We start from the raw sequence: 27,900 nt of genomic DNA on the forward strand, positions 1-27,900 counted from the left end.
CCTGGACTTTTTTTGGTTGGTAGGCTATTAATTATTGCCTCAATTTCAGAACCTGTTATTGGTCTATTCAGAGATTCAACTTCTTCCTGCTTTAGTCTTGGGAGGGGGTATGTGTCCAGGAATTTATCAATTTCTTCCAGATTTTCTATTTTATTTGCATAGAGGTGTTTATAGTATTCTCTAATGGCAGTTTGTATTTCTGTGGAATCGGTGGTGATATCCCCTTTATCATTTTTTATTGTGTCTATTTGATTCTTCTCTCTTTTCTTTTTTATCAGTCTGGCTAGCAGTCTATCTATTTTGTTAATCTTTTCAAAAAAACCATTTCCTGGATTCATTACTTTTTGAAGAGTTTTTCGTGTCTCTATCTCCTTCAGTTCTGCTCTGATCTTAGTTATTTCTTGTTTTCTGCTAACTTTTGAATTTGTTTGCTCTTGCTTCACTAGTTCTTTTAATTGTGATGTTAGGGTGTCGATTTTAGATCTTTCTTGCTTTCTCTTGTGGGCATTTAGTGTATAAATTTCTGTATAAACACTGCTTTAGCTGTGTCTCAGAGATTCTGGTACATTGTGTCTTTGTTCTCATTGGTTTCAAATAACTTATTTATTTGTCCCTTAATTTCGTTATTTACCCGGTAGTCATTCAGGAGAAGGTTGTTCAGTTTCCATGTAGTTGTGGGATTTTGAGTGAGTTTCTTCATCTTGAGTTCTAATTTGATTGGACTGTGGTCTGAGAGACTGTTTGTTATGACTTCCATTCTTTTGCATTTGCTGAGGAGTGTTTTACTTCCAATTATGTGGTCAATTTTAGAATAAGTGTGATGTGGTGCTGAGAAGAATGTGTATTATGTTGATTTGGGGTGGAGAGTTCTGTAGATGTCTATTAGGTCTGCTTGGTTCAGAGCTGAGTTCAAGTTCTGAATATCCTTGTTAATTTTGTTGCTCGTTGATATGTCTAATATTGACAGTGGGGTGTTACTGTCTCCCACTTTTATTGTGTGGGAGTCTAAGTCTCTTTGTAGGTCTCTAAGAACTTGCTTTATGAATCTGGGTGCTCCTGTATTGGGTGTATATACAATTAGGATAGTTAGCTCTTCTTGTTGCATTGATCCCTTTACTATTATGTAATGGCCTTCTTTGTCTCTTTGATCTTGGTTGGCTTCAAGTCTGTTTTATCAGAGACCAGGATTGCAACCCCTGCTTTTTTTTTTTTTTTTTTTTTTTTTTTGCTTTCCATTTGCTTGGTAGATCTTCCTCCATCCCTTTATTTTGAGCCTATGTGTGACTTTGCACATGAGATGGATCTCCCAAATACAGCACACTGATGGGTCTTGACTCTTTATCCAATTTGCCAATCTGTGTATTTTAATTGGGGCATTTAGCCCATTTACATTTAAGGTTAATATTGTCATGTGTGAATTTGATCCTGTCGTTATGATGTTAGCTGGTTCTTCGCCCATTAATTGTTGCAGTTTCTTCCTAGCATCGATGGTCTTTACCATTTGACATGTTTTTGCAGTGACTGGTACCAGTTCTTCCTTTCCATGTTTAGTGCTTCCTTCAGGAGCTCTTGTAAGGCAGGCCTGGTGGTGACAAAGTCTCTCAGCATTTGCTTGTCTGTAAAGGATTTTATTTCTCCTTCACTTATGAAGCTTAGTTTGGCTGCATACGAAACTTTGGGTTGAAAATTCTTTCCTTCAAGAATGTTGAATATTGGCCCCCACTCTCTTCTGGCTTGTAGGGTTTCTGCAGAGAGATCCACTGTTAGTCTGATGGGCTTCCCTTTGTGGGTAACTCGACCTTTCTCTCTGGCTGCCCTTAACATTTTTTCCTTCATTTCAACCTTGGTGAATCTGATAATTACGTGTCTTGGGGTTGTTGTTCTTGAGGAGTATCTTTGGGGTGTTCTCTGTATTTCCTGAGTTTGAAAGATGGCCTGTCTTGCTAGGTTGGGGATATTCTCCTGGATAATATCCTGAAGAGCGTTTTCTAACTTGGTTCCATTCTCCCTGTCACTTTCAGGTACAACAATCAAATGTAGATTTGATCTTTTCACATAGTTCCATATTTCTTGGAGGTTTTGTTTGTTTCTTTTCACTCTTTTTTCTCTAATCTTGTCTTCTTGCTTTATTTCATTAATTTGATCTTCAATCACTGACATCCTTTCTTCCACTCAATTGAATTGACTGTTGAAGCTTGTGCATGTATCACAAAGTTCTTGTGCTGTGGTTTTCTGCTCCATCAGGTCATTTAAGCTCTTCTCTATGCTGGTTATTCTAGTTAGCCATTTGTCTAACCATTTTTCAAGGTTTTTAGCTTCCTTGCAATGGGTTAGACCATGCTCCTTTAGCTTGGAGAAGTGTGTTATTACTGATCTTCTGAAGCCTACTCCTGTCAACTCATCAAACTCATTCTCTGTCCAGTTTTGTTCCTTTGCTGGCAAGGAATTGTGTTCCTTTGGAAAAGTAGAGGTATTCTGGTTTTTGGAATTTTCAGCCTTTCTGCTCTGGTTTCTCCCCATCTTAGTGGTTTTATCTACCTTTGGTCTTTGATGTTGGTGACCTACGGATGGGGTTTTGATGTGGATGTCCTTTCTGTTGATGTTGATGCTATTCCTTTCTGTTTGTTAATTTTCCTTCTGACAGACAGGCCCCTCAGCTACAGGTCTGATGGAGTTTGCTGGAGGTCCACTCCAGACCTTGTTTGCCTAGGTATCACCAGGAGGCTGCAGAAGAGCAAATATTGCTGCCTGATTCTTCCTCAGGAAGCTTTGTCCCAGAGGGGCACCTGCCTGTATGAGGTGTTTGTTGGCCCCTACTGGGAATGTCTCCCAGTCAGTCTACACAGGCTCAGGGACCCACTTGAGGAGGCAGTATGTCCGTTAATGGATCTCAAATGCTGTGCTGGGAAAACCACTGCTCTCTTCAGAGTTGTCAGGCAGGGATGTTTAAGTCTGTAGAAGCTGTCTGCTGCCTTTTGTTCAGATATGCCCTGCCTCCAGAGGTGGAATCTAGAGAGGCAATAGGCCTTGTTGAGCTGCAGTGGGCTCTGCCCAGTTCCAGCTTCCCTGCTTCTTTGTTTACACTGTGAGCATAGAATTACCTATTCAAGCCTCAGCAATGGCGGCGTCCCTCCCCCTACCAAGCTTTAGCATCCAAGGTCGATCTCAGACTGCTGTGCTAGCAGTGAGCAAGGCTCCATGTGTATGAGAGCTGCTGAGCCAGGCAGGGGAGGCAATCTCCTGGCCTGCTGGTTGCAAAGACCATGGGAAAAGCACAGTATTTGGACAAGAGTGTATGGTTCTTCTGGGTACAGTCACTCACGACTTCCCTTGTCTAGGAAAAGAAATCTCCTGACTGCTTGCACTTCCTGGGTGAGGCGATGCCCCGCCTTGCTTCTGCTCACCCTCTGTAGGCTGCACCCACTGTCCAACCAGTCCCAGTGAGATGAACCAGGTACTTCAGTTGGAAAGGCAGAAATCACCTGTCTTCTGCGTCCAGCTTGCTGGGAGCTGTAGACCTGAGCTGTTCCTATTCAGCCATCTAGGAAGCACCAACCCTCTTGTAGCTTTAATTCAATTTACTCTCCAAAGTGGAATTAGTGTTTTCTGACTCTAGAACATAGTCCCTGAGTAAAACGATGTTAACCCATCATTTTGTTCAATGCTTACAATAAACACATTTATTAAGTCATATTAAGGCATTACTTTTAATGATAAAACAGAATGGAGTAAGCCCAGCACAGAAGCAATAATATGTTAGAATTCCCCTCTGTTCCCCACTCACCCCAGTGATTCTGTCATTTTCTAAAGGCAGAGTGGCCCAAGCCTCCTCACACTTGGTCAAGAGAGAGAGACCAAGGAAACTAACTTGACTTGATGAAACGAATTTCATCCTCTGGTGTCATCTCAGAGCATCAAAGGCAAGCTGTGTATGGTGTCTGTCAGTAATTAGTGGTGAGGTTTCCCAAGAAGGGATCAGGTTCCCAAGCAGATATTGAATACTGGGGCATCAAAGTTGATAGGTGGCCATCACCTAGAACAGGAGAGGACCCCAGGTACAGGATTAGGGTACCAAGCAAGGCCTTACAGGCACCAAGAAATCCAGTGAGGTCCACCACCCAGATTTAGCAAATAAAAATGCAAAGTGCCTAGTTAAATTTGCATTTCAGGCAAATAGAGAACAAATTTTTAGTGTATGTCTCATGCAATATATATGGAATTCAAATTTATTTGGCCATCCTGTATTTATGTGGCAAAGCTAACAGGGTCAAAAAATTTCAGAACCTTTATAGGAGTCTGAAATTGAAACAGCGTTTCAATTTTTCCTGCTTCCATGTAAGACCTTTTAGTTTTCACTATCATCTTCTAGGTCATTATGCTGAAGGCTCTGGTCATAGGTAAGACCCAAGGAGTCCATTTCCAAAATGATAATATCTGTCATTTTAGTTCTAATTTACATAATTAAATTTTACACTTATATAGATCCTTTCCACAATAGTATATGGTGGGTGGTTCCTTTTTGAACATAAAAAGGTATTTTATGGATAGAGTAAAAAATGTCTTTCTTTTCAGATAGTTCATTTGTCATAATTTACCAATGTTCATGTCTTATAATCAGTTTGTGGAGAAGACAATTTACAAAATAAAGTGTGAATATCTACAGGAACTCTTTATTATCTATACAGTAGACTTTATTTTAAACAGAAAACCAGTAATTAAAAATTATTTCTGCTTGTGTTGGTTATCATTGGGAAGTATTTTGTTTAAATGAGATAAAATATTGAAAGTATACAGTTTGGTCTCTTTCTTCCCACCCAGGTCCTGCACCCTTCTTAATTTTCTCCCACGGAAATAGTATCTTTAGGATTGACACGGAAGGAACCAATTATGAGCCATTGGTGGTGGATGCTGGTGTCTCAGTGATCATGGATTTTCATTATAAAGAGAAAATAATCTATTGGGTGGATTTAGAAAGACAACTTTTGCAAAGAGTTTTTCTGAATGGGTCAAGGCGAGAGGTAAAATACCATTACCTGCAGTGTTTGAGCTGTTTTTGTACAGGCTGACAAATATATTGAATTTTTAATGTATAGATAAATGAAAATTATATTACAATTCAAATTGTGTCTGCCAAATATAGGCATTTATTTAATCTACATCTGTGGTAGTATATTATTGAATAAGTTCACACATTAATATTCAGAAGCCCCAAAATGAGAAAGTAAAGATATGAATGTAATTTTGAAAATATCTGAGTTTATTAAATCAGATCACCATTTTATGAAGATAGATTATTTGCATGATTATTTCTTGCTATTTGTAAGGTACCCCAGTAGTTCTCAGGTGGGGGGCAATTTTTCCCTGAGGGAACAATGGGCAGTGTCTGGAAACATTTTTGGTTGTCACAAGTGGATGAGGTAGGAAGGTGGAGACGATAAAGGCATCTAGTGGGGAAAGGCCTGGGATACTGCAAAACATCTCACACTGTGCAGAACAGCCCCAGAATAAAGAATTATCCAGCCCCGAATGTCGTTAGTGCTGAAGCTGAGAGACCCTGTTTTATCTGTATAAAATCTCCATCATGGGTGTTGGCACCTGACATGTAGAAAGAAAACTTTTCTTCTTTATATTCTCACAGTGGTTGCACTCTGGAAAAAAATAACATAGCAGATGACAGATACAAGGTACTTTACTTCAAGTACATACAAAAGATCCTTAATCTCTCTTTTTAGCTGGTAGAACCCTTACATGAGTCCCAGGAGGAATGTTTCTCTCAATTCGGTGATGGATTACAAAGATCATGTGACTAGAGAAATTTTAAGAGTTGATTTCTCAACACAAAGTGCACAATTTTTTTTGTTTTTTAGCTAAATCTTTCTCTTTCCAATTATTCTTAAAAGCTTCAATTAGGTGCTAATCTGTTTTATCACAGCTCCAATACTTGCTAATCTCACTTTTAACAAGGATGGCTACTCATTATCCTCCAGACATGTGGTAGTATAGTTTCAAACTCTTGAGTCTAAGAATCTGAAGGGTTTCCTATCAAGAACAAGGAAAAACAAAATAGCTGTGAATTTATGTCAAGTCATTAGGAAGGGATCAGCCTGATGCCTAAAATTCCATCCCTATATTCCTTCCTTTGGGTTAAAACATTGCTTATAAAGGACAACTGTTAAAATGCAAACAATTTGCCTGGGTGAGCTAATTTATGAATGTATTTGGTTGGTGCAAAGGTAATTGCTGTTTTGGCCATTATTTCAATGGTAAAATAAGTTGGCTAGATTTATTTATATGAGATGTAGAAATAGCAAAGGCTCATGAGATTATGCAATTTCAGCCCAACTCTGATTTCAATCATGTCACTTGGGTAGCTGAATGTCAGCCATGGTGGAATATTTACACCATGAAAATCTTCAACAGTACAAATTGGGGCTTCTGCCCACCTCGCAACCTCCATTCCCCCAAGAAGACCAGCTTACCTGCCCTTGGCTGAAATTAAGAGACAAAAAGTTTTGGTTGGGCATTTTTATCATGAAAGAGCTGGGAATACAGCCCAAGGTGCATAAAAAGACGCCCTGCTACTCTGGTCACAGTGTGAGGGCATGAAGGACTGTGGAAAGGAAGAGGCCTATTGGAGGAAGAGGGCCAGAAGAATAAAGGCCATAATGAGAAATTCATCAAGTTCATGTCTGTAAGCTCAAACTCCAAGGAAATCTTGCAAAGCTTGGAATTGAGTTCAGTTGAAGATCTGGAAAGTTCCATCAGCAAATGGAATGGAATAAGCTGTCTTTACGGTTGCATCAAAATTTCACCATTACTATAGTTGAAATGATTAATACATGATGGTTGGCTGCCTAGTTTAAATAGTGTGTAGGATAATTTTTAGTTTCAAAGCTATGATATAAATACTATTTCCAGAAATATTTACTTAGGGATCAGAGGAGGTTTAATAATGCTACATCAAAACAAAGACACCATATCTGTGACTACTTTATTATTTAAACAATTTTGGAAATGCATAAAGATGACAAGTTCTTAAAAGAATAGACTTTTTATATGTAACAATTAACATAATTTTGTTGTGAATCGGGAAATATTAATAACAATTTTAAAATTTGATTTTGCAGAGAGTATGTAATATAGAGAAAAATGTTTCTGGAATGGCAATAAATTGGATAAATGAAGAAGTTATTTGGTCAAATCAACAGGAAGGAATCATTACAGTAACAGATATGAAAGGAAATAATTCCCACGTTCTTTTAAGTGCTTTAAAATATCCTGCAAATATAGCAGTTGATCCAGTAGAAAGGTAAATTCTGCTGTATTCAGGCATTGAAATATATTTACAAATCTAGAGAAGATTGATAGAATTATAACATTTTAAATTCAAAGGGATCCTCTCACTGAGACCAAAGCTCTCTTTGGTAGCACACAGGTACCATTTTCTACCGGACAGTTGCCTGCATTTCAACTGAGACAGGATCCTTTCATAAATATTCCTAAGTATCACGGTTTTCTGCTATAGAGGCATAATTCCCCTTCTAACTTGAATTTGCTTGTAATGTTACAATAGGGCAGTGTTTACTTGTTGAATACATTTTCATTCAAAACAGTCAAACTTGCCCTATGCAGGAGCTGCTGAAACCTTGAGAGAGTTGGCCATTTAAGGCACTATACATTCATTTTTGTGTCTATGTAATGTGTTTTTCCTCAGGTTTATATTTTGGTCTTCAGAGGTGGCTGGCAGCCTTTACAGATCAGATCTTGATGGTGTGGAAGTGAAGTCTCTGTTAGAGACATCAGAGAAAATAACAGCTGTGTCATTGGATGTGCTTGATAAGCGGCTGTTTTGGATTCAGTACAGCAGAGAAGGAAGCAATTCTCTTATTTGCTCCTGTGATTATGATGGAGGTTCTGTCCGTATTAGTAAACATCCAACACAGTAAGTTTTACTCTTGGTATAAAATAAAACAGTTGTCATTTGAAGTCCACAAGATAAATTAATTTTACTTTTGTCAACAGAACCGGTATAGTGGTTTAGGCCGTAGATTTTGAATCCAAAAGACTTGAGTTCAAGCTCCAGATTGAACTCATCTGTTAGATGAGTGACTTTGAGTAGGTTCTATAACTTCTCTTATCCTCAGTTTCCCTTAATGTGAGGATAATCATAGCATCTCTCTCTTGGGATTATTGTGAAGGGAAAGTAAATGAATACAAACAAAAATAATTAACAGAGTATTTGGCACGTAATAAGTTCTCACATGTTGATCATAGTTATTCTTTTTGGAATTATTGTGTTATATATATTTTTATATTTCATTGGTTTGCTATCATGCCAGCAACTGACTTTCCAGCTTTGTGGCAAAAGGCAGAAATTAGTCATGTGAAATTGATGTCACTAGAAACCCATTCTTACCCTGTTCCTATGTTCTTCCCCATTTTCATCACACTTATTGGATGACTAAAAGATTAATGAGATAATGGATCTGGAGCTAGAAATTATATCTTATTAGCTCAGAGTATGATGACATAAATAAAATTTTAAACTTAATATACTTTTCTAAACCTAAATGAGAAACAATGGAAAAGGCAGGTAGTTAAAACTTAGACAATAAATTGAAATGAAGTAAAACTCTAATAAGCCAAGGAACAAATATTCTATTGTTCTTTTTTCTTTTGTGGTTGCTTTTTAGGCACAATTTGTTTGCAATGTCCCTTTTTGGTGACCATGTCTTCTATTCAACATGGAAAACGAGGACAATTTGGATAGCCAACAAACACACTGGAAAGGATATGGTTAGAATTAACCTCCATCCATCATTTGTACCACCTGGTGAACTGAAAGTAGTGCATCCACTTGCACAGCCCAAGGCAGAAGATGATGCTCGGGAGCGTGGTGAGTCATCATTGACCTTGTGCGGGGCCTGACACATAGTTCTCACCCATTTACCTGCTTGAGCCAGACAATGAGGGCTTGTAGGGGGGGAAATATTTTTTTCTTCAACACTCATATATTCTTAGTTATAATAGACCCCTGTAAGAAAAGGCAGATTAACAAGAGAAAAACAAATAGAAGTCCAGGCATGGTGGCTCACACTTGTAATCTCTGCACTTTGGAAGGCTGAGGTGGGAGGATTGCTTGAGGCCAGGAGTTTGAGACCAGCCTGGACAACATAGCAAGACTCTGTCTCAAAGAAAGAAAGAAAGAGAGAGAGAAAGGAAAGGAAAGGAAAGCAAAGCAAAGCAAAGCAAAGCAAATAGAAATGGATTAGCATGCACATTTGTATATACATGGGAGAAACCTGGGGAATTAGTAGCTCTCAAAAAGGTGGCTTTAAATGCCAGGTTATATAGTATCTTTAATAAAGAACAGTAAATTTTTAGAGAAGTGACAAGACGGAGGAAAAGGACTTTGAGTTTCTATGGGCAGCAAGTTGGGGGAAGGCAAATAAATGGCAGCTAAATGCTAGTTAATAAAGCTTCTTGGCCGGGTGTGGTGGCTGACGCCTGTAATCCCAGCACTCTGGGAGGCTGAGGCAGGTGGATCACAAGGTCAGGAGATGGAGACCATCCTGGTTAACACGGTGAAACTCCATCTCTACTAAAAATACAAAAAAATTAGCCGGGTGTGATGGTGGGCGCCTGTAGTCCCAGCTGCTTGGGAGGCTGAGGCAGGAGAATGGCATGAACCCAGGAGGTGGAGTTTTCCATGAGCCAAGATTGCGCCACTGCACTCCAGCCTGGGCGACAGAGCAAGACTCTGTCTCAAAAAATAATAAATAAATAAATAAATAAATAAATAAAAATAAAAAAATAGAGCTTGTTAATGTAGATACCTCTGCAGCCATTGCCAGGCCATAAGGATCTAAAGTTGTCTTCAGTGGTTAACTTTTGTGATTCCTGGTAGAGAGGGGGTACCTATTGTCTTCGTAAATCTATGTCTTGCATTTAGGCAAATAGAGATAGCTTTTCTATATCTATTTCTTTTTAATTGTTCGAAGCTCAACAATCTTTCCTATTTTGGAGTGGCATATTCTGGGATCTACAGGGCCATCTCTGATTTTTCCCACTGTCGCACCCCCAATTTCTAATCTAACACCAAATCCATTCCATTCTACCTTCTGAATACTTTTCAAATGTACACTTCTCTACTGCCACTGCCATAGTCTAAACAGACAGGCACTTTTTGTTTGGCCTACTATAGTAGCCGCTCAACTGATCCTTCTGTTTTCTGAATCTGATCCATTCATTCTCCTGCACAAAATCTGTCAAAAGCTTTTCTTTGCACTTAGGTTGAAGTTCAGCATTTTACCGGTCTCGTCAATATTTGACCAACCTGCTCTAGTGATCTCTGCCCTCACTAGAATTTAGTGCAAGTCTTGCTATCACTCCTCAAACATGCTAATCTCCTTCATTCCTTTAGGGTTTTGCAGCCACTCTTCCTTGGTTTAGACTCTCTTCAGTTCTGAGCTTAAATGTCATGTCCTCAGATAGGTCTTCTCTGATAAGCCAATCAAAATAGGCCCCTTCACCTCTTACTTTTTTCATAGTACACCTTTCATTGAACCCATCATGAGGTGTAACTATGTACACATTTGCTTTCTTTGGATTCTCTCTCCCATTTGATTGTAAGTGCCATACAGGTGGAAACCATGTATATTTTGTTTGCTTTTTTTAGCCACCATATATACAGTAGATATTTATAAATTAATTAATTTTAGATGGTAAATATTAGTGAAAAGAATAAGTGATTGACTGAATCTAGTCACAGTCCCAAATTTCCACTTCTAAATGTGGTCTTCTCTGTTTGAATTTTTTTTTTTTAATCTGTAAGGTATTATTTATTAAGATCTTAAGCCTCACCCCTGAACTCAAATGGGATGGGATAAAGAGTAAGGAAAGAGGTTACAGGAGACAGAAAACAAAGCCCAACTCTTCCAAGCTCACCACCTAGCCAAGGTCTTCGAATTCCTGAGGGAACCCAGGGCTGGAGGCTGGGCTGCAGGAAGGCAGCATTCCTGGGAGGTTCCAAGTTCTGGGCAGGGGTACAGAGCTGTTGCATGTGTCGGGGGTAGGGTAAGGGAAAGGCTCCAGAGCTACTTTCGTTCACATCTTCAACTATTCTCTCTTCCATTTGCATGTTCATCTCACCATTCCTGACCCAGCCAGCCCCTCTGCTGCTGCTGGTCCTTTCCTCCCCAAATCCACCTGCCCACTGGCATCTAGCTCCTCCTCCAGCCACACCCACACTCACTCATCCCCTTCCTCACAATGACCACACCCAAAAGACACTGTACTGGGGAACCCAGCTTCGTCACTCAGATGTTAACTAAAGGCCCAAGGGAATGTGCTGGACAAGGTCCCCCCACCCCCAAGACCAAGGACCCTAGGTTTTCCTTGCCCTGGAGGGAGCTAGACATGGGAACAGGGGAGAGGGTGGAGATGGGGTAACCAGTCCACAGGTCTGCAATCCTCAAAAAAAAACAACAACAAAACAAAACCCTACAGACAACTCTCAGAACTAGCAAATAAGGGCCCAAAGCCATTTCCAATCATCCCCACTCTTTTTTTTTTTTCCTCTGGATAATGGTCCAGCCATCTTCCACGATATTCTCTTCCTTAATAGTCTGAGCATCTGGATCAGAGGGTTCAGGCTGGGAGCAGACCCCATCTGTAGCAGCCCCATCATTCGGAGCTGTGACCTCCATCTCTTCCACACTGTCCACATCATCTTCATCCTCATCAGTCTCGCTAGCTGTTTTAAGTGCAGTGGCTTTGACCTTGCGTTTTCTTTGAGTGATGTGAGAGGCCATCTCCCTCAGAGCAGCCCCATCACCCCTCTTGAAGTGGTGGAACATGGTCTGCAGTTGCTGGCTCACCTGGGGCAGACTCCCATCTTCCACAACTGTATCAAACTTGTTGGTCAACAGCTCTCCAAGGGAGTCTTCCACCTCATCTAGCTCCAAGTCAGCACTGCGCATGAAGTAATCCTCCACTGCATCCCCCAGCCACTTGGCCTTCTCCTGGCTGTGCACACCCCCGAAGCCATTCTGCACAGCATCTGCAAGGTCGGCCAGGCCTCCAGGGCCTCGCAGACCCCAGCTCGGAAAAGAACTAGCGCATCTTCTGCAGCTCCCACCATTATCCGGCCCTGGTCCCTGAATTCTTTAGCATGTAATTGTTTTTAAAAAGTTTTTAGGCCTGTAATCCCAGCACTTTGGGAGGGCAAGGTGGACAGATCACTTGAGGTCAGGAGTTCGAGACCAGTCTGGCCAACATGGCAAAACCCTGTCTCTACCAAAAATACAAAAATTAGCTGGGCATGGTGGCACATGCCTATAGTCCCAGCTATTTGGGAGGCTGAGGCAGGAGGATGGCTTGAACCCAGGAGACGGAGGCTGCAGTGAGTCAAGATTGCTCCACTGCACTCCAGACTGGGTGACAGAGTGAGACTCTGTCTCAAATTAAAATTAAAAAAAAAAAAGTTGTTAGGCTTTTGTGAAATACCACAAGGGGCCTATAGAAAAAAAAGGTTGTCAGGTTTAAAAAATTTGTTATGATCGTTAGGCTGCTCAATGTACCTCATAAATGATGTGCCACTAACATCTCGCCTTTATGTAAAAGTTTTATTTCAAGAAGGTTTTAAAATAGATTTAATGTTAGCCTTAAATAGCTCTCTGAAGCGCAGAAATAGAGATAGAATTGTTTATATCTTCTACTTTCTTTCTTTTTTTTGAAATGGAGTCTTACTCTGTCACCCAGACTGGAGTGCAGTGGTGCGATCTCACTTTAATTCACAAAGCTAGAGTTGTGGGAAACAGTTCAACTGTGGGTTCTAGCACCACATTAAATAGCAACAACCTAGTGGCAATGCTATAAAATAGACGAGTGAATCCATAATAGTAGTGTAGATCGTCTACACATAAAGGTAGTGAATCTGATACACTGCCACATACCTTCCATGGGAAATTTCAACTCAAGCTGTCTTCACGTACAACTCATTGTCTGAGTGGTGATGACTCACAACAAAATCATAACCGATAACCATTATGAACAAGTATTTACTGAGTCCCAGTGTTTACTGAGTCCCATTCATAATAATTAGAGATATGTCTGCCATCATCATCACCCTCTCTTACATTTATATGTAACCTCCGAATTTTCAAAGTGTTTTCATGGGCTTTAGTTTATCGATTTGTCACAGCAATGTTGTGAGACAGGAAGGGTAGGAATAATTGTACTCATTTCGTAATTGAGAAACCTGAAGAAATAGATCATCTTTTCCATGATTACATAGCTAGTTAATGATGAATGTGGGAGAAAATTTCCTATCATCAATCTCTCAGTTTAGTGTTCTTTCTACCATAAATATATTGTCTCTTCAGAGCCCCTCACTGCTTAGCCTCTGTGACAGGGAGTTCAAATAGGATAACTGAAAGCATGAATTTCAGAAGAAAATCTACAATGATTTACTAAAGAGCAGTCCCAAACAATGTGGCAAGTAATAGAATTTGATTGAAAAGCCTCTGCCAGCTGCAGAGCCACAGATAAACCTGGAACCCGGAAGACAATTGGTATTGGAGATTGGCTTAGGTTACTGACCAAAAGATGCACTTCACACATACTCCAAGTGCAAAGGACTTTTGATTTCAGGGGCACTGTTACTTTGGCAATTATTGATTCAGTTTAAATTGTTTTAGTCTCTTAGAAAGCAGGAGCTCTTTACCTGTGATGTAGGGCCTGTGGATCTCTTGATTTTAGGGTTAGATGAAAATATGCACTGTTCCACCTAGGGAGATGGTATATAAATTTTATCAGGTTTTCAATGTGTCTGACATCCTTCAGTTTTTATTTTTATTTTTATTTTTTGAGATGAAGTCTGGCTCTGTTGCCCAGGCTGGAGTGCAATGGTGCAATCTCAGCTCACTGCAACCTCCATCTCCTGGCATCAAGCAATCCTCCTGCCTCAGCCTCCTGAGTAGCTGGGATTACAGGCGTGCATCACCACATCTGGCTAATTTTGTTGTATTTTTGGTAGATGCGGGGTTTCACCATATCGCCCAGGCTGGTCTCAACCTCCTGAACTCAAGCGATCTGCCTGCCTAAGCCTCCCAAAGTCCTGGGGTTACAGGCATGAGCCACTGTGCCCAGCCCATCCTTCAGATGTAAAGACATACTTCTCTAGAGGCTGGTTAGCTCCTCATGGATATTATGCCTAAATTGCAGCTCCGCTGGTGATCTAGAATGTAGTACTTTGCTTTACAAAGCATTTAGTAGTGAAACTACTTCAATGAAGAAATAACAGAAAAATTATATAATCTGGTTGATATTATTTTTGTTATAAAATATAAATATTTACACAAATATGAATATCAATAAACTTACTTTTGCAAAATGCCTAAGCTATCATTTATCAAAGCATGTTCTACAAAACTATAGTACTTTTTTTTTTTTGAGACAGAGTCTCGTTCTATTGCCGAGGCTGGAGTGCAGTGGTGCAATCTCAGCTCATTGCAACCTCCGCCTTCTGGGTTTTAAGCAATTCTCTCTGCCTCAGCCTCCTGAGTCACTGGGATTACAGGCACCCACCACCATGCCCAGCTAATTTGTATTTTTAGTAGAGAGGGGGTTTTGCCATATTGGCCAGGCTGGTCTTAAACTCTTGACCTCAGGTGATCCACCCGCCTTGACCTCTCAAAGTGCTGGGATTACAGGCATGAGTCACAGTGACTGGCCTCAGAACTCTAGTTCTATGGGATTTAATGAAGTTACTTAGGGGAAAAAACCTTTCGGGGTCAAGCAATTTAGAGATGGTGTGTTCAATAAAGTTGAATGAGTTTTTTCTCGAGTGGAATTGCTCAGAAACATTCATATGGTTATGTGCATCATTACTCTCTAACAGTGACACAACCCATGTCATTTTTCTGTTTTACTTCCTATGCAGCAGCCCACAGGACTCTTGAATCTATTATTTGTAGTTCAGACCTCTTTTCTGCGGGGGGTGGGGGGGGCTCTAGATAAATTTTTTTTTAAAAAGGACTCAGGCATAATGAGTGTCAAGTTGCAAAGATCTGCTGCAGAGATAAGCTACAGAGATAATTGACTTTAAACATGGGAATTTATTCATAATATATAAAAAGGAGCAGCCCTGGTGAAGACTGCCTGGCCAAGGCAAGGCAGGGGTTTACAAAGGCAAAGCCACAGAACTTCACGTGGAAGATTGGTTTGTTGGTTTGAACAAGTCCTTGGCTTGTAGATTCAGGTTGTCTCGTTCTGGAGGAGCTTCATGCTGCAGATATATCTGCATGCTGCACCCCAAGTCCAAGTAATAGAGCCACAGTTGCACCATCAGGCTGTTTTCTGATAATCTGACCAGTTTCCTAAAGAGCAGTTGCCCTGGTCCTTCTTCTGGGCCATACCTGCTTGCTGTCTGCACCTTCCAAGCTCAGGGTCCTGCAGTAGGCCCATAAAATGTATGTGTTTGGGCTCAGTAAAAATATCCTTATCAAGGCCCTTATAATTATCTGCCTTGTAAGCATGTCTACTTGGATTTCTTCCAAGTGTTTCAGACTCAGAGAAAATAACTGACCTACCAGCTTTCACCTCCCTCTTCCTCAGCTTCTCTCCCTCTAGTGTAATCAACTCAGTGAATGGCGTCACTCTCCACCCCATCTCCTAAAGCAAAAACCGAGGAGTTGCCTGTTCCTTCATCCTCCTCACTCTCATCCCAACAATTCTACCCTTTACGATCTAACCACTGTGACCTTCCCGCAGGTTTCTCTCTCCAGCATCCTCCTGACTAGTATCCCTGTCTCCATTTTCTCTGCTGCAGGGAACATAATCCCTCAAAAAAGAAGGCCCAGTCATGTCACTGTTTGATTAAAATCTGCTGACACCAATAATTAAAGTGTAGTCTCTTCCTCAGGCTCACCAAGCCTTCTGCTCATTTCTCAGCTTCTTCTCTCAACCCTTGTTTGTATTACATTCTCTGTTGCAACCATTCTCAAAGATGTACTTTCCTTTCATGAAGTACACTTACTCTCTTCTCCAGCCCGGTCTGCATACTCAGGAACTCACCACCTCTGTCCCTTCACTGGCTGTCTCCCCTCATTCTTTGAGGTCCAACATGACTTCCTTCAGGAACACCTTCCTTGATCCACTGCGAGCCAAAGTTAGCTGTTCCGGAGAATGTGTTCTCAGAGAATTTCCCCAATCATATGACACTTACCATACTTTGCTGTAGTTATCTGTCTTTTTATATTCTTTAGTCCTTGGAGGACAGAGAATACAACTCTCCATTGCATTCCCAATGCCTAAACGACTTTAATAAACAAGAGTTGAAAAAACAAGCGAGCCAGGTGCAGTGGCTCATACCTGTAATCCCAGCACCTTGGGAGGCCAAGGTGGGTGGATCACTTGAGGTCAGGAGATTGAGGCCAGCCTGGACAACATGGTGAAACCCTGTCTCTACTAAAAAAATAAAATAAAGTAAAATACAAAAATTAGTTGGGTGTGGTGGTGTCCACCTGTAATCCCAGCTATTTGGGAGGCTGAGGCAGGAGAACCATTTGAACTCGGGAGGCAGAGGTTGCAGTGAGCCGAGATCAGGCCACTGCACTCTAGTCTGGGCAACAGAGCAAGACTCCATCTCAAACCCCACCCCCCTGGAAAAAAAAAAAAAAAACAAGCGAAAAAAAATTCTTTGGCACTCTATCTCCTAAATAATATAATAAGGAAAAATTTTAAAGATATGTAATATCTGAGTACATAGGTTTTTTTTTTTGTTGTCTGTTTGTTTCAATTAGAATTTGAAATAACCCATCTAAGTACATGCAACTTCTTGGCTCACAGAGATCCCATAATTATTGCATGTGTACCAAATTATCTGTTCTTGTGATAATTTAAGGACTTTCCTTACAATATCTCACTTCATCTTTACAACAGCTCTATTAATTGTGATAATTAGTGTAATATTATAAATTAAAAGTTCTGAGGTTTAGAGACGTCACAATATCTTGTTGAAGGTCACAGGGTGGTGGAATTGGGATTTGAACCCAGGCAGACTGATACCATTCTGTGTCTCCAAATACACTCTATTATCTATCATTTCATATTTTACATGTGCCTTATTTGTTTTGGGAAAGCCTGTAATTCTGCGTATCATTATTTATTCATGGCCTCCCGGTAGTTAAGTACTTCAGTTTGCACAGATCATGGAGTCAAAATCTTATTTCTCTTTTTCCTTTTAAATTTTTCTTTAATTTTTTTTTTCAATTTCAGGAACTTGAAGTCTTTCTCTTTCTCTCTTGCTTCTCCCCTGGCTGTCCGAAAACAGGCACAGGATGAATCCCACATTTTTTGTTGGCATGATTAAACTTATTAGCCAGATATCCTGGCTGCCCTGACACCTACACTATTATACCAATCTCAGAAATAGTGTGGGAACATTTTTGTACACATCTTAATGACAAGTATTTCAAGTTCAACTTCTGGGATTTTACAACTAGTTTATTGCTCGTAGGTACTATGTTGTAAAAGGTCCAAATATTTTTGCCTTTTTCTGTATTCTTTAAATGTAGATTTCAGTTTTAAGTTGTAAGAGAGCTTCAAAAGCATATTCTTTGGGGAATGAAGGTTATTTATTACTAATACTGTGTAAAATGCTTTACATTCATTTCATGCACAAAAAGATGACTGAATTTAATTCTGTGGGTTCATGAAGGATAATTGTGCCCACCTGGAAATGTACTTGCTTCTGGAAGCAATTAGTATAGCTAAAATTGCCAAGGTGGGAGTCTAATTCGTTTTGATTATTTTGTTGCTGGAGTGTCTACTATAAAATCTTGGTTATTTTGAAACCCCTGGAAAAGAATCATCCTAGAAAGATAAATATTTAGTTCATATAATTTTAAATTATTAGTTTAAACACATAAAATTCTGTTATTCTTCATGGAACTATTAGTAGAATATGGATTGCTGTATTTTCTTAACATCATTTATAGTTATTGACATTTTCTTAGTGACTAGAGTCACATTTACAAGGATACATGCCATTGCAGCAAGCATAGCACTGGTTTGGAGCAAAGCTGGGTTTGCCCTGACACCAATGGCTGCCATTTGAAATGTCTTTTAAATTCTTGAAATTGCTCTTTATCATTTTTATGTTTTCTTTCTTGCTGCTGGCTCTCACATCTTGCAGGTTTTCACATACCTGGCTGTGGCCTCTGTTTATTTTCTAACCTGAGGCTTTTTCTTGCCATTTGTTTGTTCAGGAAACCAGATCATTAGTCCTGTAGAATTTTTCACATTCTGGATTTTGCAGATTATATCCCCATGTGTCATTTAACATGTTTCTCTAATTTCCTTGTTACCTATAAACTGGTAGTTTAGGCTTAGAAATCTGATCAGAATTAGATTGTTTGCAAGAATGCTTTATGGGTGGCACTGCAGTTGGTTCTGTAAGCTTCCCCGCTGTACCACATTAAAAGGCACATGGGCTGGTTCTTATTCTTTTTCAGGATGTTCAAAATTAATTAGCATTTCAGAGTTCACTAGCATGGTCCAGCCACTGCAAGTTCCCCATCAGTCTTTTGCTTAATGGTTTTAGAATCTATTGATTATCATTGCCTGGAGCCATTTTTTGTTAGAGGTTCAAAGCAGGCAATTGACGTTCTAATTCTATCACGGTTTATGCATATATTAGCTGGGATTCTTATACAAAGAGGAGCCTTTCCAAATCAAATATATGATTGTCCTTTGGAGGAGGAGCTTTTGCAGGAAAGGTAATTCAGTATTTGATCCTATTTCTTAATTTACCTGTTTTCAAAATAAAGAGTTAGTGTCCTAACCCTCCAGCATCCTCCAAAGGTCACTTTTTCTTTAAGCATCTCTATAAAGTCATGGATTTTAAAAAATAATTGACATTTTTATTCACTGTAATTGCTACTGTTTTGATACTCAAATTGTACTATCTGTCTCTGGAAGGAACCCTGACCTAGGGTTTCTAGTCTGTGTGGGAAATTACCTACTGTCTTGCAGCCATTGACACTGGCAATCTGGAATGCAAGAATAAGGCTACATCTGGGCTCAGTGAGAAAAAACACTGGACTCATGCAGCCACTTCTGCCATTGATGAATGTGGGTGGGGTGTGGTGGTAACAATGGGAGTGGAGGCATATACACCTTGTCTTTTTAAAATGTATTTTTAATTATGGATACATAATAGTTGTACATATGTCATGGCTTGTATTTTCCATCTTCCTGCTATGGGCAACCAAACTGCCAGAAATGAGAATACAATAAGAAAAGACTCAATGGGCCTGAAGGGCTCTTCTAAGAGTTAAAAGCATTATTTTTATTCATTTATTTATTTATTTAGCTATGGAGTCTTGCTCTGTCACCCATGCTGGAGTACAGTGGCATGATCTCGGCTCACTGCAACCTCCACCTCCCAGGTTCAAGCAATTCTCATGTCTCAGCCTTCCAAGTAGCTGGGACTACAGGCATGCGCCACTACACCCAGCTAATTTTTGTATTTTTAGTAGAGATGGGGTTTCACTATGTTGACCAGGCTGGTCTCCAACTCCTGACCTCAGGTAATCTGCTCGCCTTGGCCTCCCAAAGTGCTGGGATTACAGGTATGAGCCACTGCGCCTGGCCAAAAGCATTATTTTTAAAGTGCTTTAAGTTTGTTGATTCATTTACTTTTTGATTCCTAAAAGGGTACAGATGGGTATCATACCATGTGGCTAAATTCTGGCTAGGTGATTTTTTTGTTTTTCTTTTTTTTTTACTGTAATTAGGAATTTCAATAGCACAGAATGGCCATTCTTGTATTTTCTTCCTTGTATTTCTATCAGCTGACAAGAGTAAACTGCTATACTGTTCAGTCTGAGAAGTTTGTTGAGGAAGTTGAGGCAGTCATTTATTGAGAACTCATTAAAGATGAAGACAATAAATGAAGCAAAAATATAACCAGGTTTTTACAGACATTTCATAAAACTAACATATATTTTATGTGCATGTTTATATTTATACAAATGCATAAATATAAACACACACACATAGAATTGTACGTATCTGGTAAAAAGAGGGGGGTTACAGTCAGAAGGCTTGGAATAGCATCCCAGTTCTACACTCTATTTTCTGTATGATCCTTAACAAGGCACTATTTCCTAATCTGTAAAATGGAAGATGGCACTTGCTCTGTATAGCTCAAGGGCTTGTTATGAAAATGAAATGTGATAATATAAATACTTTACAAAGTGTTCAAAATTTTTATTGTTGTGTGCTAAATACTGGGGATGCCAAATATGTAGTTATGACTTTAGAATGACTAAAGTTAATGAGTTTGAATGGAAGAGACTAGAAAGGCTTTGTTGATGAGGTGCGTCTTACATGGAATTTGAGGTAGACAAAGATGTGATCAGTGGGAAAAAACAGGAAAGGGAATCCCAAGTGCATTGTTTCAGAACTGGGCCAGGGTAAAATCTACAGATTCTCTGTGCTGTAGTAAAGCCCATGAGTGCCTGTGTGCTAGCCAGGCAGTTATTGAAGGTGCAGTTGGTGGTGGACATTAAATTCCATGATTAGGAGCTTTAATGATCTCAGAGGTAATTAAGCCTTATTGCTCAGCTCTCAGAAGGGGTGTTATCTGAGGTCAGCAGCAGCATTCTCAGTGCTAGCTTTGGCCTATTTTGAAGCTAAAGAACAGCAGAAGATTAAGGAGATTAAAGAAAATATAACCCTCAATCCTCTGTGTTTTGCCACCAGCTAAAATGACCTTTTAAAGTGTTTAGTGTCTGAATTCAGGTCATGTCATCAGCACAACTAGGCAGAGGAGAATAGTGATTTCTTTCCTGCCTATGTCCATTACTGAAGAGAGATGTATATTGTCAATAAGCATCACTAAAACCATCAGCAGCATGGTACAGTGGAAAAAGTACTAGGCTAGCATCTTGTGACAAACTGTTTTGAGTTCCAGCTCTAAGGTTGATTGGAATTTTGAGGAAAAAACAAATAGGGAGTTAGGTTGCAGGTGACATGATCACAGGGGTTTTTTGTGGATGTATTCTAAACGTTTACTGGATGACTATGTTGTAAAAAGCACCATGCTAGGTGTTACTGGGACTATAACTGTGAATAGGGTACATGCCTTGGCCTCAGAAGTTTATCAATGGAAAAAAGATGCATGTACACAATTGTGGTGGTGACAATGGTGATGATCATGATAAGAACAGATACAAATCCAGGTGAGAGGTAGTAGAAAGGTATGGGAAAAAAGAAAAAAATATATTGGATCTAGAAGAGCAAAGCATTTTCAATACCTGAGACAATAGTCATTTTCTTCATTAGATAGTTTGATTCTCTGTTACCATACTATAAGCAGTAATTAAGGTTTGATAATCTTTAGAGGTATAAACTCAGAAGAATTTATCACAAACATTTAATTCTGTTTATAACTATAGAATTTTTTTAAAAGAGGGATCTCAGCAAATATCTATTTCAACAAGTTTATTTTGTGAATTAGGAAACTTAGGTCAAAGAGATAAAGTGATATGCTGTAAAAGGAAGAACCAAGACAAAATTCAGTTTTCCTGATTCGTAATCCAGTAATCATCCAGCACGCTGAGTTTGGAAAGATTTTTATAGGGCAGAGGAAAGATTTTTGTAAGAAGCATAGTGTTTCAATTTTTTGTTACCTCAAGAAAGTGGTTGCATTTCAGTGCTATTAAAAGGCCAACTCAAACCTTTCTGGATTTTTGTTGTTGTTAACTTGTAAAGTTCATAAAAATAAGTTAAACATATTACTGCTTTTTAAAAAGAAATTTAAAGTGGATGAATTTTGTCTTCAATATTTACAAGTTTCCAATTTTAGTCATTCACTTTTAAAATTTAGGCCATTTTATTTTTAATTTTGCTTAAAATTTTGATAGTTTAACTGAAACATATAGAACATGAAAAATAATGTAACTATACATGTATAATTGGCATAAAAACCATAGGCAAGAAATACAATTTTTGGAATCAATTATCCACAAGATCATTCAATGTAAATCTTAACTGATTTAGCAGGTAATACTGCAATGGTATTGAGAGTTAACAAGACTGATTTTGCATTTAATTCTGTAAAGAGAATTGAAACAACAGATTCAAAATAACTAAGGAAATAACACAAACTAGCTAAAAGTAACTACTTGTAATTAAGATGAAGGTGTAATGTTTCACTAGTACATTAGGCCAGTGCTTCTCAAAGTGTGTGAAGCAGCCTCCTGACATCATAATCACTCCTAATTCTGTAAAAATGCAGATTCCTGAGCCTTTGATTTACCAAATCAGAATCTTTAGAGGGTGGCATACTCTCTGGTGATCTCAATGTACACTAGGGACATTCTCAAGGGGGCAAGAATATGTTTCTACTGAATCTTACTGTTATTGGTCATGTCTAGTGATGTTAAAAAAAATTTGTGGGAGGCAACTGATTTGGACTGAGCTCCTGCAATTGGCCCCAACAGACTAAACCAAACTGAAGTCACTCATGCTAAAATTCCAATCACCAAACCAAAACTAACTTGTTTATCTGACCCCCCTGAGGTATCAGGACAGAGATGATAGCCAAATCCCCAAACAGGTCAGCTTTAACTGGTATCATAAGGAAATCCCATCTGGTTTAACCTTTATGAGGAAAGTAACCTGAAGTAAACTGATATTAACCAATCCATGGTATGTGTCATGCTGTTTTCTTGTTCCTGCTCAAGCGATATCACAAAACTGACTGTGCTGCCACAGCCAGTGTAGCATCTGTCTATTTTTAGACAAGATGTTGCCCAATTCATGAATCCCAAATAAAAGCTAATTTGATCCTTTAATTAAATTTGTTGAAATTTTATCTTTTGAGTTTTGAAATAGAGGGAAATCGATACAGACAGAGGAGATTTCTTTATTAGTAGATAAACAGATCAGAGAAACCAGGCCTACTTGGAGAACAGTCTCAGGTCCTCTGCCCGCTTTGCTCAGGCTCTTGCTGATTTGTTTCCTGTGTCCTTCCCAGTAGTGGTGGTGTTCTCAGCAGTCCTTTCCTCAGGTCCTCAGCAGTTTCCATGATACATCAACTCTAGCTGATTTTAAAAATGCTGTGGCTTCAGAATCCATGACCCCAGTAGTTTTCCTTGGCCTTCACCTCTTGCCAGACCTCTGGCCTCTGTATCTATCTGCATTCTAGGTATCTGCCCTTACACTTAAGCTTAATTCTGTATTTCTCATAGTATTTTACAATGGTCCTATTGTTTTTAAAATGGGCAAAAAATAAGGTGCAAAAGAAACAAAAATCTCATTAACTTTTTGGAAAGAGATATGTAGTTGTCCCCCAGTATTCGTGGGGGATTGGTATCCCCCAAGACACCCAAATCTGCAAGTGCTTAAGTCCCTAATATAAAATGGTGTATTTGTATATAACCTAGGCACATCCTTCCATATACTTTAAATCATCTCTAAATTACTTATAATACCTAATACAATGCCTACATCACTTCATTCCTGTGAATTCAACATAGTGCTTGGCATATGGCAAATTCATGTTTTGTTTTCTGGAACTTTGCTTTGTGGAATTTTTTTCCCAAATATTTTCAGTCCTGGGTTGGTTGAATCCACAGATATGGAGGGCCAACTGTAGGTGTTACTAGTTTAGCGCTTGATTCTGGCTCTGAAAATCAATGGTACAAAATTGACCACTTGTTCAATATAGCTGGCTAATTCAACCCAAGCACCCAACTCACTGAGCAAAGATTTTACGATTTATTATGGGATATTTTGAACATATGGGACGCTGGCAGCAATAACTTCAGAAATTTGAGGAGCAGAGATATAGCAATGGTATATATTGAGTCTGAAAGATGTTCGTTAAATAATGATATTAAAAACAGCTAAATAGCTTACATAGCTAACCTATAAATATTACACTTAAAAAGTATTCTTGGCCAGGCATGGTGGCTCATGCCTGTAATCCCAACACTTTGGGGTCAGGAGTTTGACACCAGTCTGGTCAACCTGTCTCTACTAAAAATACAAAAATTAGCCGGGTGTGGTGGTGTGCGCCTATAATCCCAGCTACTTGGGAGGCTGAGGTAGGAGAATCGCTTGAACACAGGAGGCTGAGGTTGCAGTGAGCCAAGATCGTGCCACTGCACTTCAGCCTGGGCAACAGAGGGAGACCTAGTCTCAGAAAAAAAAGTCTTCTTAGGTTTGAATCTGTTTTAGTTTCTTAAGCAGATTATTTCATTTATTTCATTTGCAGAATTTGTTTGCTTTTTTGTGATAAAAGTAAATTAGAATGAAAAAGCTAATAAGTAGTGTTTAGTATTCGCAACCTAAGAAATGACATCTCCAGCTACTCAGGACACCCAATCCTGAGAGGTGTTGGAGAAGTAATACAATTGGAGAAAAAAGTGGGCTTTGGGATGCTGGGGAATCTGGGCTCTGGCTAAGTTTGCCTCCGTGAGAGATGCGGCTGCAGACGTTGCAGAGAGATAAGACCTCTTAAGAATCAGGAAGAGATTTAGCAGTGTCCTCTGTCAAAACACGGCTTCACTCCAAATAAAGCATCTTCTCTTTTAGAGCAGAAACTTCACAAATCGAGGAAGGGAAACCACAGCAGCACTGTGTGTGGGCAAGACGCCCAGTCACACTTGTGCACGTGTGCAGAGGGATACGCCTCAAGTCGAGACCGGAAGTACTGTGAAGGTAATGACCGGAAGTACTGTGAAGGTAATGGAAGAGTCGCTGCTTGAGGGGAGGAATGCCCAGCTGAGGCAGTGGCTTGCCTTCAGTGGGCTAGCCAGAACGTCAATGGAAAACCGACTTCAAGTCCATTCTCCCCCTCCCCCGCACAACCTCTGAAGACTATTTTTTATTTATTTTTTCTTGTTTGTAAAGCCTTTATAATACTTTCCTATCTTCTTCATATCTTGCGTAGATCAAATACTCTGAGAGGATGCTTAGGGGTTGATATAAGGCAGGGATTCTCTAAGTGGATTCTACCAACCTCTGCGTTTGTGTGCAAAATTTCAGTATGCGTACATTTTTAGGGGAGTGGTTTCATAGGGATCATAAGATTCTCAAAGAGTATGTGACTCTTATCCCAAAAAGATCTAGTAGGAAGCTTGGGAAACTGAATCAGTCTGGTTGTCTAGGGATCCTCCTGTTTTCAGATTCTGGACCAAGTGCAATGAACCCAGGAGAAAAACTATGTCCTTTTTCCTGGAAGGTGCAGTAGTTTAGTGATGAAAATAATCCAATGGCTGCAGCACACATCCAGTGGAATTAGCTGGGGTGAGACCTCAGGTAAATCTAGCATCTGCCTGTTAATTATAACCCCTTGGTTACGTGGGACCAGCGGGTGAAAGCCATGGCATAGAAACAGTGAGCTGGAAGGCTGGGGCTTCAGCCAGAATAAAACTGCTGGAGAAGGTTTCCACATTTAGGGAAAGGGCTCTGATCAGTCTTGAAGGGTGAAGAGCACAATAGGAAATGTCCTAAGCTTGTAAAGAGCTTTCAAGAATCCCTAACTTAAATGTCATGGTATATCTTTTCAAAGGAAATAATACTACCTTTTTTCCAAGGGTAATTCTAATATGAAAATCTGTGTTTGAAAGTATAAGCTGGGCCGGACGTGGTGACTCACACTTGTAATCCCAGGGCTTTGGGAAGCCAAGGCAAGCAGATCACTTGAATCCCAGAGTTCAAGATCAGCCTGGGCAACATAGCAAAACCCCCTGTTTACAAAAAATATAAAAATTAGCCAAGGGTTGTGGTGTGCACCTGTAGTCCCAGCTACTCAGGAGGCTGAGGTGGGAGGATCACTTGATCTTGGGAAGCAGAGGTTGCAGTGAGCCGAGATCGTGGCATTGCATTCCAGCCTGGGTGACAGAGCCAGACTCTGTCTCAGGGAAAACAAAATGCATAAAACATGACAGAATAGAAATGGCTTTCATTATCATTGAATTGACTTATTTTACCTTTTGCTAGAGTATGGAAAACAGACTTTCCATGATCAATTACAGCATATACAAATGTGAGATACCCTACGTTGTGATGACTTGTTAGTGATAGCACAACTTATTTTCAAAAATAGCCATTTGAATGTATTTTGCTGTTGTCATTGTGCAGATGTTAATGAATGTGCTTTTTGGAATCATGGCTGTACTCTTGGGTGTAAAAACACCCCTGGATCCTATTACTGCACATGCCCTGTAGGATTTGTTCTGCTTCCTGATGGGAAACGATGTCATCGTAAGTCATAGCAACAAGTATTTATTGCATTATTTTTCTTCATTTTCAATATGTTTCTAAGGTGGCTATGATCTGGGTTGGTGATCTTCAATCAGCAGTGTGCATCATAATTACCTTGGAGTTTTATTTTGTTTGGCTTTTTAAAACATGGATGACTGCCAGCCTGGGCAACATGGTGAGACCCTATCTCTACTAAAATACAAAAAATAAAATAAAATAAAATAAAATTAGCCAGGCATGTTGGCCCATGCCAGTGGTCCCAGCTACTCAGGAGGCTGAGGCAGAAGGATCACTTGAACCAGGAGGAGGAGGCTGCAGTGAGCTGAAATCAAGGCACTGCACTTTAGCCTGGGTGATGGAGTGAGACCCTGTCTCAAAAAGCAAAACAAAACAAAAACCATGGACGACTGGACTCTACTTCAGACCTATCAAAGCAGAATCTCTAAGGTTGGGAAACAAATCATCTATCATCTATTTATTATTGATATTTTCCTGTTTCTTTGTATTACCTTATATTTCATTGTCTATCTCTTTTTTATTTTAATTTTTAAAAATAGCTATTGGGTGCTACATTTCATGGTATATGTCTAAAGGATAGGCATGTAAAAAACATAATCATGATACATTATTATATCTAAAAAACTTAACTATAATTCCTTCCTATCATTTAATATCCAGTTAATTTTCAGGCATAACCACAATACCATTATTATACATTAAAAAATTAAGGTTAGGCACAGTGGCTCACACCTGTAATCCCAACACATTGGGAGGTCAAGGGAGGAGGATCACCTGGCGATATTAGCAATATTAGAAACTGATTGCAATAAATTTTTTTTTTTTTTTTTTTTTTTTTTTGAGACGGAGTCTCGCTCTGTCGCCCGGGCTGGAGTGCAGTGGCCAGATCTCAGCTCACTGCAAGCTCCGCCTCCCGGGTTCACGCCATTCTCCTGCCTCAGCCTCCCGTGTAGCTGGGACTACAGGCGCCCACCACCTCGCCCGGCTAGTTTTTTGTATTTTTTAGTAGAGACGGGGTTTCACCATGTTAGCCAGGATGGTCTCGATCTCCTGACCTCGTGATCCGCCCGTCTCGGCCTCCCAAAGTGCTGGGATTACAGGCTTGAGCCACCGCGCCCAGCCAATAAATTTTTACAAACCTGATTTAACACTAATCTTGACCTTTTTCTTTATTAATTAGAACTTGTTTCCTGTCCAAGCAATGTGTCTGAATGCAGCCATGACTGTGTTCTGACATCAGAAGGTCCCTTATGTTTCTGTCCTGAAGGCTCAGTGCTTGAGAGAGATGGGAAAACATGTAGCGGTGAGTTTATTTGCTTTATTTACCTTTTGTTTGAAAACATACATTTGCTCGGTGACATCTAAAAATTGCTCTTGTTGTCAAAGGACAGTCGATTTTCCAATAATGTATACTGAAAGATATTGATACAACAGATTAACATAGATTTAAATTTAGTTTTGTCGGTTTTTGGCTTTTTTGTTTTTGTTTTTGTTTAGACAGCATAGTGTAGTGGTTATAAGCAAGGGCTTTGAGGTGTGACAGCCCTGAGTTAGTATTACCAGTTACTAGCAGTTTTGATTTTGGTCTAGATACTT

At 39.6% G+C, this 27,900-nt stretch overlaps 1 protein-coding gene and 1 pseudogene across 4 annotated transcripts in view; one reads left to right on the plus strand and one right to left on the minus strand.

The window, feature by feature from the left end:
• Nucleotides 1-27,900, plus strand: part of EGF (epidermal growth factor) — a 100,361-nt gene that overhangs the window by 22,067 nt on the left and 50,394 nt on the right. For 2 of the 3 annotated variants that reach the window (XM_011945761.1, XM_011945762.1), the window contains exons 2-8: nt 4,819-5,018; nt 7,128-7,309; nt 7,715-7,942; nt 8,694-8,896; nt 24,613-24,738; nt 26,164-26,286; nt 27,485-27,607. In XM_011945761.1, the coding sequence (XP_011801151.1) occupies nt 4,819-5,018; nt 7,128-7,309; nt 7,715-7,942; nt 8,694-8,896; nt 24,613-24,738; nt 26,164-26,286; nt 27,485-27,607 (1,185 nt within the window). The remainder of the gene's footprint in view (nt 1-4,818; nt 5,019-7,127; nt 7,310-7,714; nt 7,943-8,693; nt 8,897-24,612; nt 24,739-26,163; nt 26,287-27,484; nt 27,608-27,900) is intronic. The other variant, XM_011945763.1, reaches the window with a different exon arrangement.
• Nucleotides 10,813-12,152, minus strand: LOC105514418 (annotated as a pseudogene). Its single transcript, XR_001002175.1, has one exon. The product of XR_001002175.1 is annotated as a pre-rRNA-processing protein TSR2 homolog pseudogene (transcript).

The sequence above is a fragment of the Colobus angolensis genome, unplaced genomic scaffold, assembly GCF_000951035.1.
Source record: "Colobus angolensis palliatus isolate OR3802 unplaced genomic scaffold, Cang.pa_1.0 Scaffold244, whole genome shotgun sequence".
In the NCBI taxonomy this organism is placed as follows: domain Eukaryota; kingdom Metazoa; phylum Chordata; class Mammalia; order Primates; family Cercopithecidae; genus Colobus; species Colobus angolensis.